Genomic DNA, 16,858 nt, shown 5'->3' with positions numbered 1-16,858 from the left:
AGGTGAGAAATTGTGTTAGGCACTTGTATTCCAACTTCAAGAAAGACCACCCAGGTTTGTTATTGAAACAACAACTATGGGCAACAGCAAAGACAACCACTATTCCAGAGTTTCAAAAGAGGATGAGAGAGTTAAGGGAAACTAGTGAAAATGCTTACAACTAGTTGGCACTAAAGACTCCATCCAAGTGGTCTAGGTCACATTTTAGTGAAATGGTGAAATGTGATATGTTGTTAAACAACCTTTGCGAATCTTTTAATGCTGCAATAGTTGATGCTAGAGACAAGCCGATAATTACTTTGCTAGAAAAGATTCGTTATTGGCTAATGAGTCGGTTTTTCAATAAGAGGGAAAGTATGAAGAAGTGGATACATCTCGTGGGAAAAAGAATATTGCAAGTTGTGGAGGAGAACAAGAGTATTACCAAGAATTGTCTGACTACTAGGGCTGCAACTTATCAATTTCAAGTTGACTGCCCAAATAATGAGTCATTTGATGTTGATTTGCAAAAAAGGACTTGCAGTTGCCGAAGATTTCAACTCACTGGTATCTCGTGTGGTCACGCACTGGTTGCCATATGGACAAGTGGGGCAAAGATAATGGACTATATCTATGAATGTTATAAGAAAGAGACATTTCTGAAAGCTTATGCAGGAAACATATACCCTATGCCAAGCCCAGAGCAGTGGCCAGACACTGGTTTGAACCCTATATACCCACATTTTGAAACTAATCTGCCAGGGAGACCAAAAAAGGCCAGAAGAAGAGAGTCTGATGAACCACCCCCAAGTTCAACAAAAACTCGAAGGTTTGGTCAGATCCATTGTGCAAAAAGTGCAAACAACCAGGCCACACAAGCAAAACATGCCCCAACCCAACAAATGCTCAGGTAATGCATTATTATAACAAATGGTCATGTCTTTTGATGAAAGATTACACCAGATTAACTTCATGAATTTTTTATTTGTTAGGTTCCTGCTCAAAAGAAAAGGGGTAGGCCACCGGCTGAAAATCCCACTGAAGCAACAAAGAAAAGAAAAGAACGATTGACAAAGCAAAAACAAAGCTTTTCTCAGCAAGGGGGTCCCAAAACTCGAGCCTGATAACATGACCTTTCTCAGCAAGGTGGTCTTTCGACTAGGTCCACACAACATGCCTAGACAACCTGCTAGAAGAATGTTTACACTTTTGACAAAGCTTTTGAAGATAGAGAATGAACTAATTTATGTCTAGTTAGGGACTTTTGATGTTTTTGTGAATACTTGACTTCACTAGATCTTATTTTTTTGATATCTATCGACAACATGGCCTTTGCACTTGATGTAAACCAAATAGGCATTAGATCTTAGTTTGTTTGCTAGTTATGGACAACATGACATTTAAACTTAATGTCAATACTATCTGGTTCTGATTTTTACTCTAGTATTGCATCTTAATGAAGTACACATGGTTATTTTTTTACTTTTGGAATTTCACAATACAAATATAAAACTTAAAACCACCAGATTAAAAATAAACCATCAAATTCAATTTAAACAAATAACACTTACAAAAGGGTCCAACAAATTGGATCATAATTTACAACAAAACATTACAATGATATCCCATAACTTAAAACCATTTGTTGATACATATTAAAACTACTACAATGGCTACAACCCATAATTTTTTATTACTTTTTACCACCCTAACTTCATCTTCATGCTGTACTCCAGCCTTGCAATCAGCATCAGATACAAAAATCATATCCTCTCCCACAAAAAGATCACTCAAAGCTTGCTGTGTGCTCCAATCGGCATGTGTGTTTATAGAAACAAGTTCATCCTCCAACTGTTTAATTTTTCTCAACAACCCAGGTATGACCACCTTGCTTCGAGCGCACATATGAGGGTCTAACCAGCAGAAATACCCACAACCACCATTACTCTGTAAACACAAAAGAAATCATCAAACCAGTAGAAGTTAAGAAGAGATGAACAAACCCAAAATTTTCAAAAAAAAGCAACAAATTAACCACACCCGATACTTATGGCAGCACTTGAATCTTCTTCCAGGATTATCATTGGTCCAAGAAGTCTTGATGACGACTGCTTTCGATGGCCGACAATTGCAGCTCCATTGTTCCATGGTCACATTCAAACTTTTATGCCCTAGACCATCGTTTTCTTAAAATTGTACACGAAGGAGTTTATAATTTTTAAGTTTTTTATTTAGATGGTTAAGTTCTTAGTTATATTAGTTTTTAGTTTTATTTATTAGTTTTAATTTATTATATCATAAACTTTTTTTAAAAAAAGGATTTAGATGACCTGTAATATTTAAAATTACGTGGACCAATTACAAATTGCCAGATTTACCTCTACATGGCACTTGACGGTCAGGTACCAACGGATGCCAATGATTGTTGACGGAAGGTATTTTTACCGCAAAAAACAAGAGTTAGGTATTTAAGTGTTATAAAACTAACAACTTAGATATTTTCGCCGCAAATATCCCATAAAAAAATAGTAAAATAATTATGTAATGTTAAAATATATGTGTGAAAAAAAAGAAAAAAAAAAAGAAAATGGAATGAGAAAAGAATAAGTACAAAAATGAAAAAAAAAATATGAAGAAAAAAAACAAAAGAAATGATGAATGAAAAAAAATAGATGAATAAGTAAAAATGAAAAGAAGAAGAAGAAAAAAAATAATGGAAAAATGAAAAAAAAAAATATGAATGAAAAAATTGGTAGCAAAAAATGAAAAAAAAAAATGGAAGAGAAAAAAAAGCTCATATGTGTGAAAAAAGAAAAAAATAGAAGGAGAAAATAATAAATACAAAAATGAAGAAAAAATATAATGAAAAAAGAAAGAAAACAGAAAAAATATGAAAAAAAAAAAACAATACAAATGAAAGAAAAAAATGGATGAAAAAAAGATAAAAAAGAAAAAATAATTAAAAAATGAAAGAAAAAATAAAAAAATAAAGGGATATTTGCGGCGAAAATACCTAAGTTTTGCAAATTATGACACTTAAATACCTAACTCTTTTTTTTTGCGGCTAAAATACTTTCCGTTACACTATTTTGGCACCCATTGGTACCTCGTCGTTATCTAACAAGTCAGCGCTTACATGGCAGCTTCTGATTGGTCCAAATAAATAATTTTTATTTAAAAATTAGAAAATGTATTAAAAATTCAATTTTATATAATTAAAATTTTAAAAATCAATTTAAAAAATAATATATATATATAAATTAAATGAACTATTAAAACAAAATTAAATAAATTAAAATCTGATTGGAAATTTTAACTTAAACTAAATACTAATATAAATTAAATTCTTTTTTAAAAACAATAGTAATTTTTATTTCTCTCCCTCCCGGTTTTTCATCTTCTTCATTTTTTTTCTTGGGTGTTGGCTTGGAGAAAATAGAGGCAACCTCTTCCCCTTTTCATCTTGTTCTTCTTGTTTTTTTTCCCTTTCCGCAGGTGGAGTGCAGATCTGCGTAAGTGGAGGAGGCTGCTGGAACATGGTCTTCGTGCAGATCGGGCAATGTCGTCGATGGGGGAGGCTAGGTGATGAACAAAATATGGGTTTGACAGAGATTTTGGAGTCGCCATGCTCAAGGGTGGTCGGAGTTCCATCAAAGCTAGCCCCGTCGGCATCGCACATCCATCTTCTCTAGCCTAGACGCCGACTGCTGAGCTCCATCCAAGCAGACCCAAATCTGTGCTCTTTGTCCTCCTTTGGTCCAAGCAATCCCAGCCTTGAATCCATCTTCTCCAACCTAGCAACCCAGAAAAAAAAAAGAAGAAGAGGAAGAACAGTGAAGATGAAGAATCGGGAGAGAGATAGGAAAAAAATGTATTTATTTTAATTAGATTTTTAGTTTTAGGTATTTTGAATAATGATTTTTAATTTTAATTTAATTAAAAATATGATTTTTAAATAAAATTTTAATTCTTTATTAGATTTTTAGAGAGTTTTATTTAATTTTTAAATATTTAAATGAATATTTACATAGAAATTCAATTATTAATAACGTGGACCAATCAAAAATTGCCGTATAGGTGCTGACCTGTTAGATAACGGTGAAGTACCAATGGGTGCTAAGAAAGTGTAACAGAAAGTATTTTAGCCGCAAAAAAAAAGAGTTAGGTATTTAAGTGTCATAATTTGCAAAACTTAGGTATTTTCACCGCAAATATCCCAAAAATAAAATAAAATTACCTTCAAAATCAAAGAAAGCACAACTGTGATAAAAAAAATGTAGCATTTCCATATTTTAGTTAATTACTAATTGTATTTCCCATAGTTTTTAACCCTACGACATAGATGGAATAGTAAACTTTTTTTTTAATAAATTTTCTCATATAAATTAAGAAAATTATAATTCTCATGTTTTTACACATTGATAGTATAAAAGTCATATTTTTAAAAAATGTAAGAATTATTTTTTTATTTAGCTACTAAAACAATTATTAGTTTTTTGTTTTTTCGAAATGATTATAAATTTTTATTTTCAAATTATTACTTTAATTTCTCACTATTTTACATTTGACTGAATGGGCCCCACTACAAATTTCGGCCTATTAAATTACAAAACTTTAGGTCCATTTCAAAATCCGACCAACGGAATATCAGTAAACGAGGAAGAATAGTTCGATTTGATGATAGTTTAAAAACCCAAGCCAAGCACCGACCCAATATTTACAACGTTGTTATTATATTTTCGGCTAAATAGAACACTGACCAACCAAACCTAACTACGTCACCATCCAATAAAAATGTTATTTTTTCTCATGAGAGAGTAGAGGAAACTCTAACGACTGTCGTTTTCTAGCCAATTGACAAGTGTGAACACAAGTTTACAGGTCGGCGGCATATAAATATTTCATACAAAACGTGTGAGTGAGTAAGTGAGTGAAAGCTCATACTCATGTATCTCACAATCATAAATCATAGAACATATCTTCAAATTCCATACTAAATTTTATTAAGGTTTCATCAGCATGCGTGAGCAAGACTTTTTTTCACTACTCCTCCTTACCCTTAACAATAGTACTTTGATTGTGACAACTCATATTTACATCTTTCATTTTTTTAAGATCTCAATAATTGGAAGAAATGCCACTATCCCACTTGAATTGAACCTGAATAGCCCACCTTGAAAGTTGCTCAGTGCCAACTCCAATGAAAAAAATAAGTAGATATAAATAAATATAATGAATATTATAAGGTTTTTCTTGCTCAATGATTGCACTAATGAATGACAATATTAATAATACTTGTCCATTAATTCATGTGACCTCTTTGGGGTCAAGAAAGAAACAGTGGTACAAAACCTATTTACTAAAACTAAACTAACATAAGCAATGTTACTTCACTACCAATCTTGCACTTATATTATATAGACTATATAGAGTCGCAAGAATACAAAATATGATATAACCCTTTACCAAAAAAGAAAAAAAAACATGACTTTAGTAGTCAAATAATCCTAACAATTTACATAACATTGCAACTTTCAGTATTCTCATCACTGAAAAAGTGAGTGTAGTTATCGGAGACCGGGTGCGCAGCGTAATTCACCGCCGGTTGTGGCCGCGCGTACATCATCGGCTGGAACATGTCGTTGCCCACGTTGCCCCTTTGTTGGTTCATCATCATAGCCATGTACTGTTGCTGTTGTTGTTGCTGCTGTAATTGTTGTAGCTGCTGTTGAGTGTATGGGTTTACAGGCCCAGGCCCGGGCCCATATCCAGGCCCCATTCCTTGTTGATAATATCCACCGTTCATCATGGCTTGGGCTGGTAGACCTTGTACTGCAGGAATACCACCACCGTTCATCATTGCATAGTTACCGCCCATTGGGCCCATACCCATCTGACCTCTGCCCCCACCATTATGGCCCATTGGGCCTGACTGGCCCATTGGGCCTGATGGGCCCATTCGGACCATATTACCGCCGCCGCCACCCCGGCCCATTTCACCCATTGGAGGCATTTTCCCACCACCGCCACCTTTGCCACCACCTTTGCCGTGACTGGCGGTGGAGAAGTCAATATCAAAATCATCAAAATCATTCTTCATTTTCTTACCCTCTTGCTTCCCTCCCCCACCTTTGCCATTATTGCTTTTTTTATCACCACCACCACTCATACCGCCATTATTATTGCTTCCCTTCTTAGAAACACTTCCCGCTTTACTACTACTTTTCTTGCCAAAACCAAATAACCCACGCAACCCACCACTTTTCTTTTTTCCTCCATTTTTCTCACCACTCGGTTTTGATTTCCCTCCTTTGCCATTTCCACCCCCACCTTTTCCTTCTCCCCCACTTTTTTTCCCTCCATTGCCATTTTTTCCTTCATGATTTCCATTCCCTTTTCCCTTCATCATCTCAATTGGGAAATCAATTGTCCCTCCTTTCTTAACCGATCCACTACCTTTTCTGTCGTTCATGGCATGAACATCAATCATCCCTTTGGGCCCATAAGGCCCATTGATGTTACCCATCATCGGCATCATCTTTCCATAAGGCCCTTGTGGCGGCCCATTACCATTTACAGGCATCATCTTGTTCGGCATCATCATCGGCATAGCTTTGTTAGGCACCACATTATGACCATGTCCATGTCCATGGCCTAACTCCTCCTCATCGTCATCATAGTCTTCATCGTCATCATCATACTCATCATCATCGTCAAACTCGTCATCAAAATCTTCATCATCAAACTCATCATCGTCGTCAAACTCATGATGATCGTTCATATTGAACTTGACAGATTTCTGGTCCTTGGGTGGGAACTTCATATCCTTAGCAGACCCTTTAACCATCTGCTGCAGCTGCTGCTGCTGAAGCGGCGCGTGTTGTCCACCACCCTTAAGCTGCTCTTTGCCACCACCGCCTTTCTGAGACTTGCTCTTGTCTAATTTTCCACCCTTGCCACTGTCAAGCTGCAAGTTTTTGAACTGGTTTTGGAGATTTTGGAATTGGTTTTGGTTTAGAGTTGGACCCTTTTGAAATCCCCACAACTCTGCATGTTTTCCAGACTTTTCAAGCTTCCTTATGAGTGTGGCCGGGTCAGCAGAGCCTGAAACGGTCACTTTTCCTTGATCTTCATCTATGGCGACATTAAACACACCTGTAGCCAAAATATATCCAAACACTGTATTTAGTCAAAGTGTGACAAAAAATTTCAAATCTCACAGTAATAACACTACACATCATAACAAATGCTTCTTAAGTTAAAAACAAAAACTTACCATCAATTTTCTGTAACAGTTTCTTCACTTTCTGCTTACACCCATCACAGTGAATATTAACCCTGAGAACACAAGTCTACAAGAAGAGAAACCAAGATAAACAAAGACTTCAAGTTACTAAATTTCTAAACCAACATAAATACATATATTAAGCAATGAAAAGGGTATTCATAACATTGGTTTTTATAACGTTATAAATGAAACTAAACAGTAAACAGTAACAAGGTGTGTACCTGAACCTTCATGAACTCTTGTTTACTCATCTTTTTTGAGAGACAAAGAAAGAAAGAAAGAAAGAAAGATAAAGATCAGTGAGAGAGGACTGAATCAGGGAGCAAAGAATAAAGGAGGAAAAGAAAGAGAGAAGGGTTTAAGTGAGATGTAGAGCTCAAAGTCGGTTGTTGAGCATTAAAACACTTTAAGCTTTTCTTTTAATTGATTTTTTTTTATTTTCTTTATTTCTTGTCTGTGTTTTGAACTGAGGGTTGGGTTTTAATGTTTAGAAAGATATTATTATATTATAGGGAAATATATTATATTATAATGAAAGAAGATGAGAGAGAAGAAGCGGTTACTTTGTATGAACAGCTGGGATGGGAGTAGATGTATAGATAGATATAAATACTCTTGGTTGGCTTGGGACGAGGCTTTAGAATTGGCTTAAAAGTTTCAAAGAAGACAAGGCTCGGTCATTTTGAGTTAATATTGTTTGTTTAGTATAAATACATATAATTATATTTATAACTTCTTTCTGTCAATGGTGTTGGTGGTGATTATCATATTAGGTATATGAAAAGATCACTGACTAATTATGGGCCCCACCATCCAGAAAATATGGGCTGGATAATGGGCTTATTAGGTGATCCATTTCCAAAGTCTGTTCACTTGGCCCAGCTTGGTTTGACAGAACTGTCACAGTGTGTCATGTGAGGCTTCTTTCAGTTCAGTACATTATAAAATATCTTCTTCTTCTGTATTTTTTTTATTTATTTATTTAAATAAAAAGGGTGATAATGGTTGATTAAAAAACTTAAGCTGTGTTCATTATTGCTTATACTTTTTGAGATTTATACATCTTTTCCTTTAATGATTAGTCATTAGAGCAAGGCCCATTCCAGCCAAAAGTAAATGTTTTTAACTTTAGAGAGTATACAGACTTAGACATTGATGGATATAAATGAGAGCAGAGCAGGTATCACATATGTGAAATTAATGAATTAATGGCATTTTGTTTTTTTTTCCACTATTTAATGGGAACTTGGAAGTTTGCTAGCTCCTCATGAAGTGGGGAATTATTGAGATCATGTGATTATCATGAAGAGATGATAAGAACAATACCGTACAAGATAAAACTTTTGTATTATGAGATGAAAAAAGAAAAAAAAAAAGAAATAGAAGACTAAATGCACAATTTAATAATTGCGAAATAATATAGGAATACACAACAAAATAAGGAACGAGAACTTCTAAGAGCTGTTCCGATACTTTATATTGTCAATACGGAAAAAAAAAACTAAATGAGTTAAAATTCTTCTCTATTAATGCTCTAAATGGTTAGGTAAAATACATTTGCACAAATCCCAATAATTGTAAAACTAAATGTAACTAAATATTAAGAGTGAATGTAAATATTTTTTTAATCTTTTTTTTCATCTTTTTTCCTTTTTCTCTCCCATTAGCTATTTTTTTTTCTTTTTCAATTTTTTTATTTGGTTTTAACTAATAAATAATATTTATAAATATAATATTAAAATGATGTAAAAAAATATATAAAGAAACTCATGTGTGGTGTAATATAAAAGTGTGAACTAAAATAAAAAAAAAATTGAATTTTGATGAGGTATTTTAAGATATAGAATAGAATGGGAGTGCTCTAAGCTCTAACCATTGATGCAAATTTATTTACAATCTTTAGCTTTGTAATTAATGTGGAATTCGATTTTCCAAACTCTTATTTATTCTCTTTGATGGTATTAAAAAGGATAAAAAAGAGGAATAAGTTTGGGACCAATATAATATTATATACCATGAACATTTTTTTATCCAAGTTTTAACCACAATTAACATTTATAAAATTGGGTAACTAGTTTTAACCATAGCAGGAAAATTTGGTCAATAAATCTTAATATTAACCATATTAAGAATATTAATTTTAGGATTCTACTATTTTTGGGACTGTATCAACATCACAATATGAAAATATCTTAGAAAAATTCCATTATTATTGTTATTTTTTAATAAATAAAAGATATTTGTTGTGTTGTGTTGTGTATTGAGACACTTAGCAAACAATAAATCATTTCCCTTTTTTTTTCTAGTTTCATAATAGCACCGAATGCTAAAATTGCGCAATTTAAAATCTTGTTTTTGATTTTGGACAAAGTGTTGCTAACATTAACAGTACTCTAGGCTCTATAAAATTGTCGTTTTAACGTATCATACATAGCCATGCAACAAAGTCAAAAAGGGAAGAAAAATAAAGGAGTTTCAACAATGATTTTACTCTACAATTGTACTCCTTTTAATACCAAAATTACTGTTCTATCTTCCTTAAAAGCCTAACCCATTAAGAAATGGTTGTCCTTCTTCTTGATTCTTTTTTATTTTATCTCTGGAAAGACAAAAAATAAATAAAAAATAAAATCACTAAATACATCTTTTCTCTGCCATTATGTTTGAATAATGACAAAAAGTAACCCCACTGGCCACTACAAGGCAGAGACCAGAAAAAAATAAAATACATAAAAATCTAACCATATTGAAATGCTTTATGGGGTTTGGTGTTGGGTAGATAGCTAAATTTTGACTGATCTAACTTCTTTAATTCATTGGAAATCAGAAATAAGATATTGAATAATTAAATGTTTCATTTGTGATAATGTGATCAAATCATATTTCATCTTCATTTACTTTATCTTCCTTAGCTCACAATGTTATAGGCTGCAAAGTCCAAAACCAGTACTATTTGGCCAACATTTAAGAAATCTTGCAGAACATTCGAATCCTTTAAAGAAATAAGGAAAAGATTTGCTATGAGATCTCCACCAATTAAAAGCTAACTTATAGGAAATGTGTACACTTTTGGGTTTAAAAAAAAAAACCAGCTTAAATGAACCCTTTAACTTCAAGGCATATTTTTAATCTAAAATCAATAAAACTACTATAAATGACCACTTTTAGAGGTGCCCTAATCATAATTTTGAAGGATTTTCTTGGGTTTGGGAGAAGAAAACATAAGCTAGCCCAAAAGAACTCTTTAGCTTCAACACATATTTTTCATCTAAAACCAATGAAACTACAAGTAATGACAACTTTAGTGGTGCCCAAATCACAATTTTGAAGCTTGTTACCGTTGAGTCATGTATATTATATATTTTAATAAGTTTTAGAGCCCTGAACTTAGAACAGACTGCTTTAACCTCAACAATAATCTGTAATATATATTTTACTTTTGGTGAATCCCAATAGCAGAAGATACTAATAAAGAAAGGCATAAAAGGAAATTATACTGTGGATACTGGACAAGATGAGTAGTGTAGTATAGTTGTACTGACCAATATTGAGCAGTGTAAAAGGAAATGCATGGCATAGCATGGCAGAAAAATGAGCTGTGTGGCAGGCAAGGCAGGCATATTATATTTTATTTATTTCTACATACAATGTTTTGTTTTCACTTTTTACTTGAGAGTGAAGAGTGTTTTTCTTTGTCTACAACATAACATGTTCAAATTCAGAGCTGCTAATATGGTGCAGTGAAATGGAATATTAAGTTAGTAAATAGAACAGTGCTGCTGAATCTCTAGAGTACAAGCTTACACAGATTCTGCAGGCTATATATTCCATGCTGACTTTTCTTTCTTATATATTTAATATCTCTATCCCTCCAAAGGAGTGTAAAAAGGAAAATTTAAGCATTCTTATGGGGATTCTTTGTCGACAGATCGATCAGGCTCAGCCTTGTTCAGCTGATCGACCGAGGTGATGTTCTTAGCCAGAAAGAATGATTTTTTCTTCTTGTTTTTCTTAATAATTACATGCACGCATGCATAATGTGAAATAATGAATATTCAAAAGCAACAACATTTGCACCCAATAAATTGAAAAATATTTAGTGTTTTCGTGTTTGGTTTTATATATTTAGATTTTTATGAACCAATCAAGCACTTGAATATTACATAATTTAATACCAAGTACATATGGAATTTTATCCCCAACATAATTGTTTTGATATAGCTAACTATTTTGGTACTTGATATTTCCCAACAATTCTAGTCCATTTATGGCTATTTGTTTCGGTCAACATAGTAGCTAAATAATCCAACATGTTACATAAGACATATATTGTATAATTCTTCGATTTTAAGAGGAATTAGACGAAATCAAAGCCATTGTTTTCCTATTTTGCTCTTGGTTTGACATATAATTTGAAGTTTATAAATTGAAGAGAGGAAAAGCTCAATGAGGTAAGCAAAACAGACAATAGGTGGTCGTTTTGTTTGAGCATGATGACAAGTTAGGGCTATATTATTATTAGGTGTAGGGGTCCCCAGAGAAAAGGAAGGGCTATTAAGGAGAGTGATGAGGGATGAGGTAGAGAGAGAGAGAGGGACCAGATATCTCTGAAGAAGAGGGTGTTTAATTTGACTCGACAGACAAAGGTCAGTTTGGGACCCCAACATAAAGGAAACGTACGTAGGAGTTGTTGGACAATCAGTCTCAATACACAGGCTCCATTATTATGTTGTATAGTAATAGAATATCTGACACACTCACTGTCTTAAGTGAATTATTGCTGTATTTTACACTAAATATTAACTGCTACTTTTTTACTCCAATCCCATGGACATGGTCCTATACAAACAAATACCAATATACATAAATATATGTATGAAAGGATAGCTTGTAGTCTTTTCAACATCTCGATCAGTTTTAAATATAAAATATATATTATAAAAAAAAAAAAGGCATATTTGGCACATTTATCCCGATCAAAAAATTTGGTGTCAAAATACTATTTTGACAATGTTTTGTTGCACCTATTAGGTTTGGCAGTTAAGTGTCGAATGGTCTATGAGCAAGGGCACACGTTATTTGCGACAAAATTTCTTATTCCTTAGAATTGGTGACTCTTATGTCCCCAATTAAAAATTTTGGTGACAAAGCTAACCTCACTTAAAAGTTAATTAATTAAAAAATATAAAAAATTATAATTATATCTTTTTGTGGTTAGATATGATTAAAATCTTATTGATAAAATTTTAAAAAAATAATAATTTAAAATATGATTCAAAACTAAAGTCAATTTACACGGAGTAATAAATAAAAATTTGTTTTGTGTGTAAAATCCAAAGTGAGATCTCTGCTATGAATAGTGAACCAAATAAAGAGAAATAAAAATGGTAATAAATGAAAGAAACATAAGTTTATAGTGGTTCACCCCTTAAAATATGACCTACGTCCACTTTAGTTAGTAATATTATGACGAACTTTGAACCTTCAAGAGCAGTTATACTGAGTTTGATTATGTTCTTGAGGCAGTTACAACAATGGATATTAGGAGCTCTCTCGAAGATGAATAGTTACTAACTTTTTTGCGCTTGTCCTTTTTTGCATTTTGATTTGAAGATAGGAAGAGCTGATGGTGACAAGTTGTTTCCCGATCAGGCTAATTTCAGGGACTTAGGATGGAGGTAGGCTTCTGTCTCGCCAAAAATATTAATTCGACGTGTCCTGCTCATGAAGAGGTTGAGGGCACATTCTGGTGCTGAAGAAGGCTTAGGTGAAGAGGGATGTTGGCGATGGGGGACACACGAGAACCCCTCACTAGCGAGCAATGAGGGTCATCGTCGATTGGTTAGGGCTGTTGGCGATGAGGGACTCGCGAGAACCCCTTCGTCCTTGTGATTGGCGACAACTTGGACGACTGAAGGCCTCTTGACTTGCGCAATCGGAGAAGTACACATTTGCTGATGAAGTTAGTTTTTGTTTAAGTGTTGAGGGAATGACGAGGGTCGCTCTCCTTGGTGAGTGACGGTGACTGCAGTGTCTTGCCACTTCAGTACTTGTTTTGATACGTCATCAGCTTTGCAGGGCGCCACATGGCAATGCCATAATTTGGGTATAACACTAAACAATTATTTTTATAATTGTTATCCCCATTTCCTGCATGGCCCCGGAACGACCGTCCAGGCCCATGGTCAGGGCATTCAAAATGTGGGCTCGGCCCAAGGCCTCTTGGTACGGGAATATCCAAGGGGGCACGGGCCTAGTGCAATTCTGGGCCAGACGGGGGTCCATTATGGTTATCCGGGACAGTTGGCCGGGAGACGTGCAGACAGCTCGGACCCCCCGGCAGTATACGCACTGGTCCCGGAGCCTGGTAACGGTCCGGGCCGGTGGTAAATGAAGAGGGACAAAGGTAAACGAACTCGGATCACGTCGTCCCCGGTTGGTGGCAAAAGCGTCCAGGACCCTGAAGCCGCCCCACTCCGCATGGATGTTGTCCCTACTTTTCACCTGCGAAAAAGGCCACCTCGGGATTGCACGCCGTTGTTTCAGATCTGCATTGCCAAGTACTCTAACTGGTCTTGTCCCCTGAATCTGCCTCGTAACTCGAAATGTCCAGACCAAGAGCACCGTTTTGTCGGGCGAAATATAATTCTTGGGCCACCTTATTGGGCCTTAACTGGTCTGGATTTTGTGTATGTTTTATCTTTTGTATTGGGCATCCACCAAAGAGGCCAAGAGTATCCATATCTCTGATGGGCACGGGCCAGACCCGGCCCAGACCCAGTATTCCCATGAGCCTATAAATACGGGCAATAGAACACTGGAAAAAGGATCTCTCTTCGACTCGTATACAGTTACTCTGTCAAAATATATAGAGAAACCCCATTGTAAAAGACCTTCCAAGCTCTAATACAACTGACTCGTAGACTAAGGCTAATTAACTCCCCAACCACATAAAAATCCTGTGTTAATCCTTTAAATTCTATATCATTAGTCTTAGCTAATATTCATTAGTATAGTTTCCGAAAATCTCGGTAAACAATAATATTTAAAAAATGGAAAGAAAAAAAACCATTATTTCTTGATACAAGAAAAACGAAAAAAAAATAAAGGTGAGGAAAAAAATGAAATAAATAAATATACATTTTAATTATTATAAAAATAATTGCTTAGATTTTTAATTTAGTTTTAAATCAAGTTCAAATTTATTTATTTTTCATTATAAAATTAATCAATAAGATTTTAGTTATAATTATTTTTAATTAACTAAATTTTAAGTGATGGTAGTTTTGCCACCAAATTTTTTGATTCGGGACATAAGTATCACCAACTCTAAAGAACAGGGGGTTTTGCCACAAAAAATGCATGTCTTTGCTATCACTTAACAACCAAACCTAATTAATGCAACAAAACATTGATGGAAGGATGTTTTGCCACCAATTTTTTTTATTGGGGGCATAAGTGTCACCAACCCTATTAAAAAATAGGGAATCTTGCTGCAAATATCCGTAAAAAAATTGTCAAAATGATAGTGTATCACTAATTTATTTTTTAGTGTATGCTTCAACTATATGGAGGATTTTTTGTATTTTAATAATTTAGGATTATTTTAGATATTTTTTAAATTTGATGTCTAATTTTTCAAAAAAAACCTAATTTATGATTCTCATGTATAATTGTAACGCCCTAAACTCCAGGGACCGTTACAGTGTGCATTTTAAACAGTGCTAGATTCGCTAATCGAGTCATTTGTCCATAATCGTGTAACTAAGTATGATTAGCGGTTTAGGGTTAAAATTTTTGGTTAAGATATAACGTTTCACTAAAACGTTTACTGTATACATTGAGATCCCAAAAATATAATTTAAAGGTTTATTACAACAAAATATTTACAACCAGCCGACCTAAGCGACAAAATAGGGTTTAACCCTAGTTCCTCTTTCAACCCTTGGCCGTGGCGGTCGAGTAGCCGCATATGTACACATCGTCACCTGAGCTCTCCAACTCAAGGTTGGTCTAGCTTTCTTTTGCCTTTACCTGCACCACATAGCACCCGTGAACCGAAGCCCAGCAAGAAAACCCAATATGCTTGTGAACAGTAATAATATGTCATCAAATCATAAGTGCATGCCTAGCAATAATAGCCTTAATCACGCATGCAAATAAGTTCAAATAAATGTTGTGGAGTCCTACGCTCCGAGTAAATGACTAGTAAGCCTCTCACTCTGAGGTAGATGACTAGTAAGTCCATCTCGGTCAGATGACTAGTAAGTCAATCTCGGTCAGATGACTAATAAGTCAATCTTGGAGGTCCCATACCCTCCTAGCCATGTGATGTGTAGGTCACCTTAGTCTTTCCGACTTTGGCTCTAAGTAACTAGCCTTTAGACTAGACAAGCGCTTTTAGTTTTCATCGAACTTAAGGTCGGTCCGGCATTAATGCTCATGATGAGTCATTCAATGCAGATGTCGATTAGATCTAATCTTTTATCGGCTCTGCGTTCATGACGCTTATGCTGCTCCTGACTCATAGGTCAGTAACACGACTAGTGCTCAGTACCGCTGTCGAACTTGACTAGTAAGTCACAGCTTCACAAACGGATCTGATACCATTGTCGATTCTGACTAGTAAATCAGTGTCATTCACAAGTAAGCAAGATTTGCTAAGCATTTGATATGCAATTCATGTCCACATTTAAAACACTCAACATGCATCAATAATAACCATGCATGTCACATATGGAGTGCAGCTTTCTTACCTTTGGTTCAAGCGAGAGATAACAAATGAACGACCCTTGAGAACGATCGATCCTTTAATCCCCTAGCAGTCACCTAGTCATAACCAAATACAATCTCCGATTAATGAAATCCACAATAATAGGGTCTTGACCTAAACCTCACTTCCAGGACCCTGAATTGTACCTAAACGGTGAGTAGATTCGATTTCGAGCCTTAGGAATTGAAACCCCAAGCCAAAAACCCTTAACAACACCCAAAACATGCATTAGAGAAAACAGGGTAGCGCTACAACCAGGGGAAATTTTCCCTGGCTAGCGTTGTAGCGCTACCCTTTGGGCGCTGTAGCGCTACCCTTTGGGCGCTGTAGCGCTAGCACCAGGTAGATCACTCTGGTTTTCCCCCTCCTTCGAATCCTCCATTTCCAACCTGAAAAACAAGCTTCCAAACTTCTTTCAAACCCCCAGATGAACCCAAATACCATATACACAAGTCCTAGGCATCATAACCCAAGTATCATTTGCCAAAAACTCCCATTGAAACTCAACTTTCAAACCAAAAACCCAACTAAAACTCAATGAGAAAACAGAGCAAGAACAAGAGATTCCATGGTTAAAAACTCACCTCAATCTCAGCTTAGGACCCTCTTCAATGGTAGAGCATAACCCAAAACCCTCAAGGCTTGGTTCCCTAACTTAGTTCCTCAAAAGAAGCTTCAAAATCCGAAGAGAAATGGGAGATAAATGATGCACGGGAGAAGGTGAAGGAGACTGTTTTTGGTTCACTTCCACAGCCTTCTAATGGCTAATTATAAGCTTAGGGTGAAAAGACCTAAATGCCCTCATGCCTAAATAAAAG

General features: G+C 35.1%; 2 protein-coding genes across 2 annotated transcripts; one reads left to right on the top strand and one right to left on the bottom strand.

Moving 5' to 3' along the window:
- Positions 1-212: 212 nt before the first annotated feature.
- On the top strand, positions 213-893 carry LOC133791466 (uncharacterized). The gene has a single exon (XM_062229393.1). It carries the CDS (start codon positions 213-215, stop codon positions 891-893), a length of 681 nt encoding a protein of 226 aa, XP_062085377.1.
- Positions 894-5,256: 4,363 nt separating this feature from the next.
- On the bottom strand, positions 5,257-7,945 carry LOC133790886 (heavy metal-associated isoprenylated plant protein 34). Its single transcript, XM_062228719.1, has 3 exons — positions 7,489-7,945; positions 7,256-7,331; positions 5,257-7,134 (listed from the first exon to the last, which is right to left on the bottom strand). Exons 1-3 carry the CDS (start codon positions 7,516-7,518, stop codon positions 5,495-5,497), a joined length of 1,746 nt encoding a protein of 581 aa, XP_062084703.1. The 5' UTR covers positions 7,519-7,945; the 3' UTR covers positions 5,257-5,494.
- Between the last annotated feature and the right edge of the window lie 8,913 nt (positions 7,946-16,858).

The sequence above is a fragment of the Humulus lupulus genome, chromosome 7 (genome assembly GCF_963169125.1).
Source record: "Humulus lupulus chromosome 7, drHumLupu1.1, whole genome shotgun sequence".
Lineage (NCBI taxonomy): Eukaryota > Viridiplantae > Streptophyta > Magnoliopsida > Rosales > Cannabaceae > Humulus > Humulus lupulus.
The sequence above is the reverse complement of the archived record's forward strand: the minus strand, read 5'-3'. Positions and strand labels throughout refer to the sequence as shown.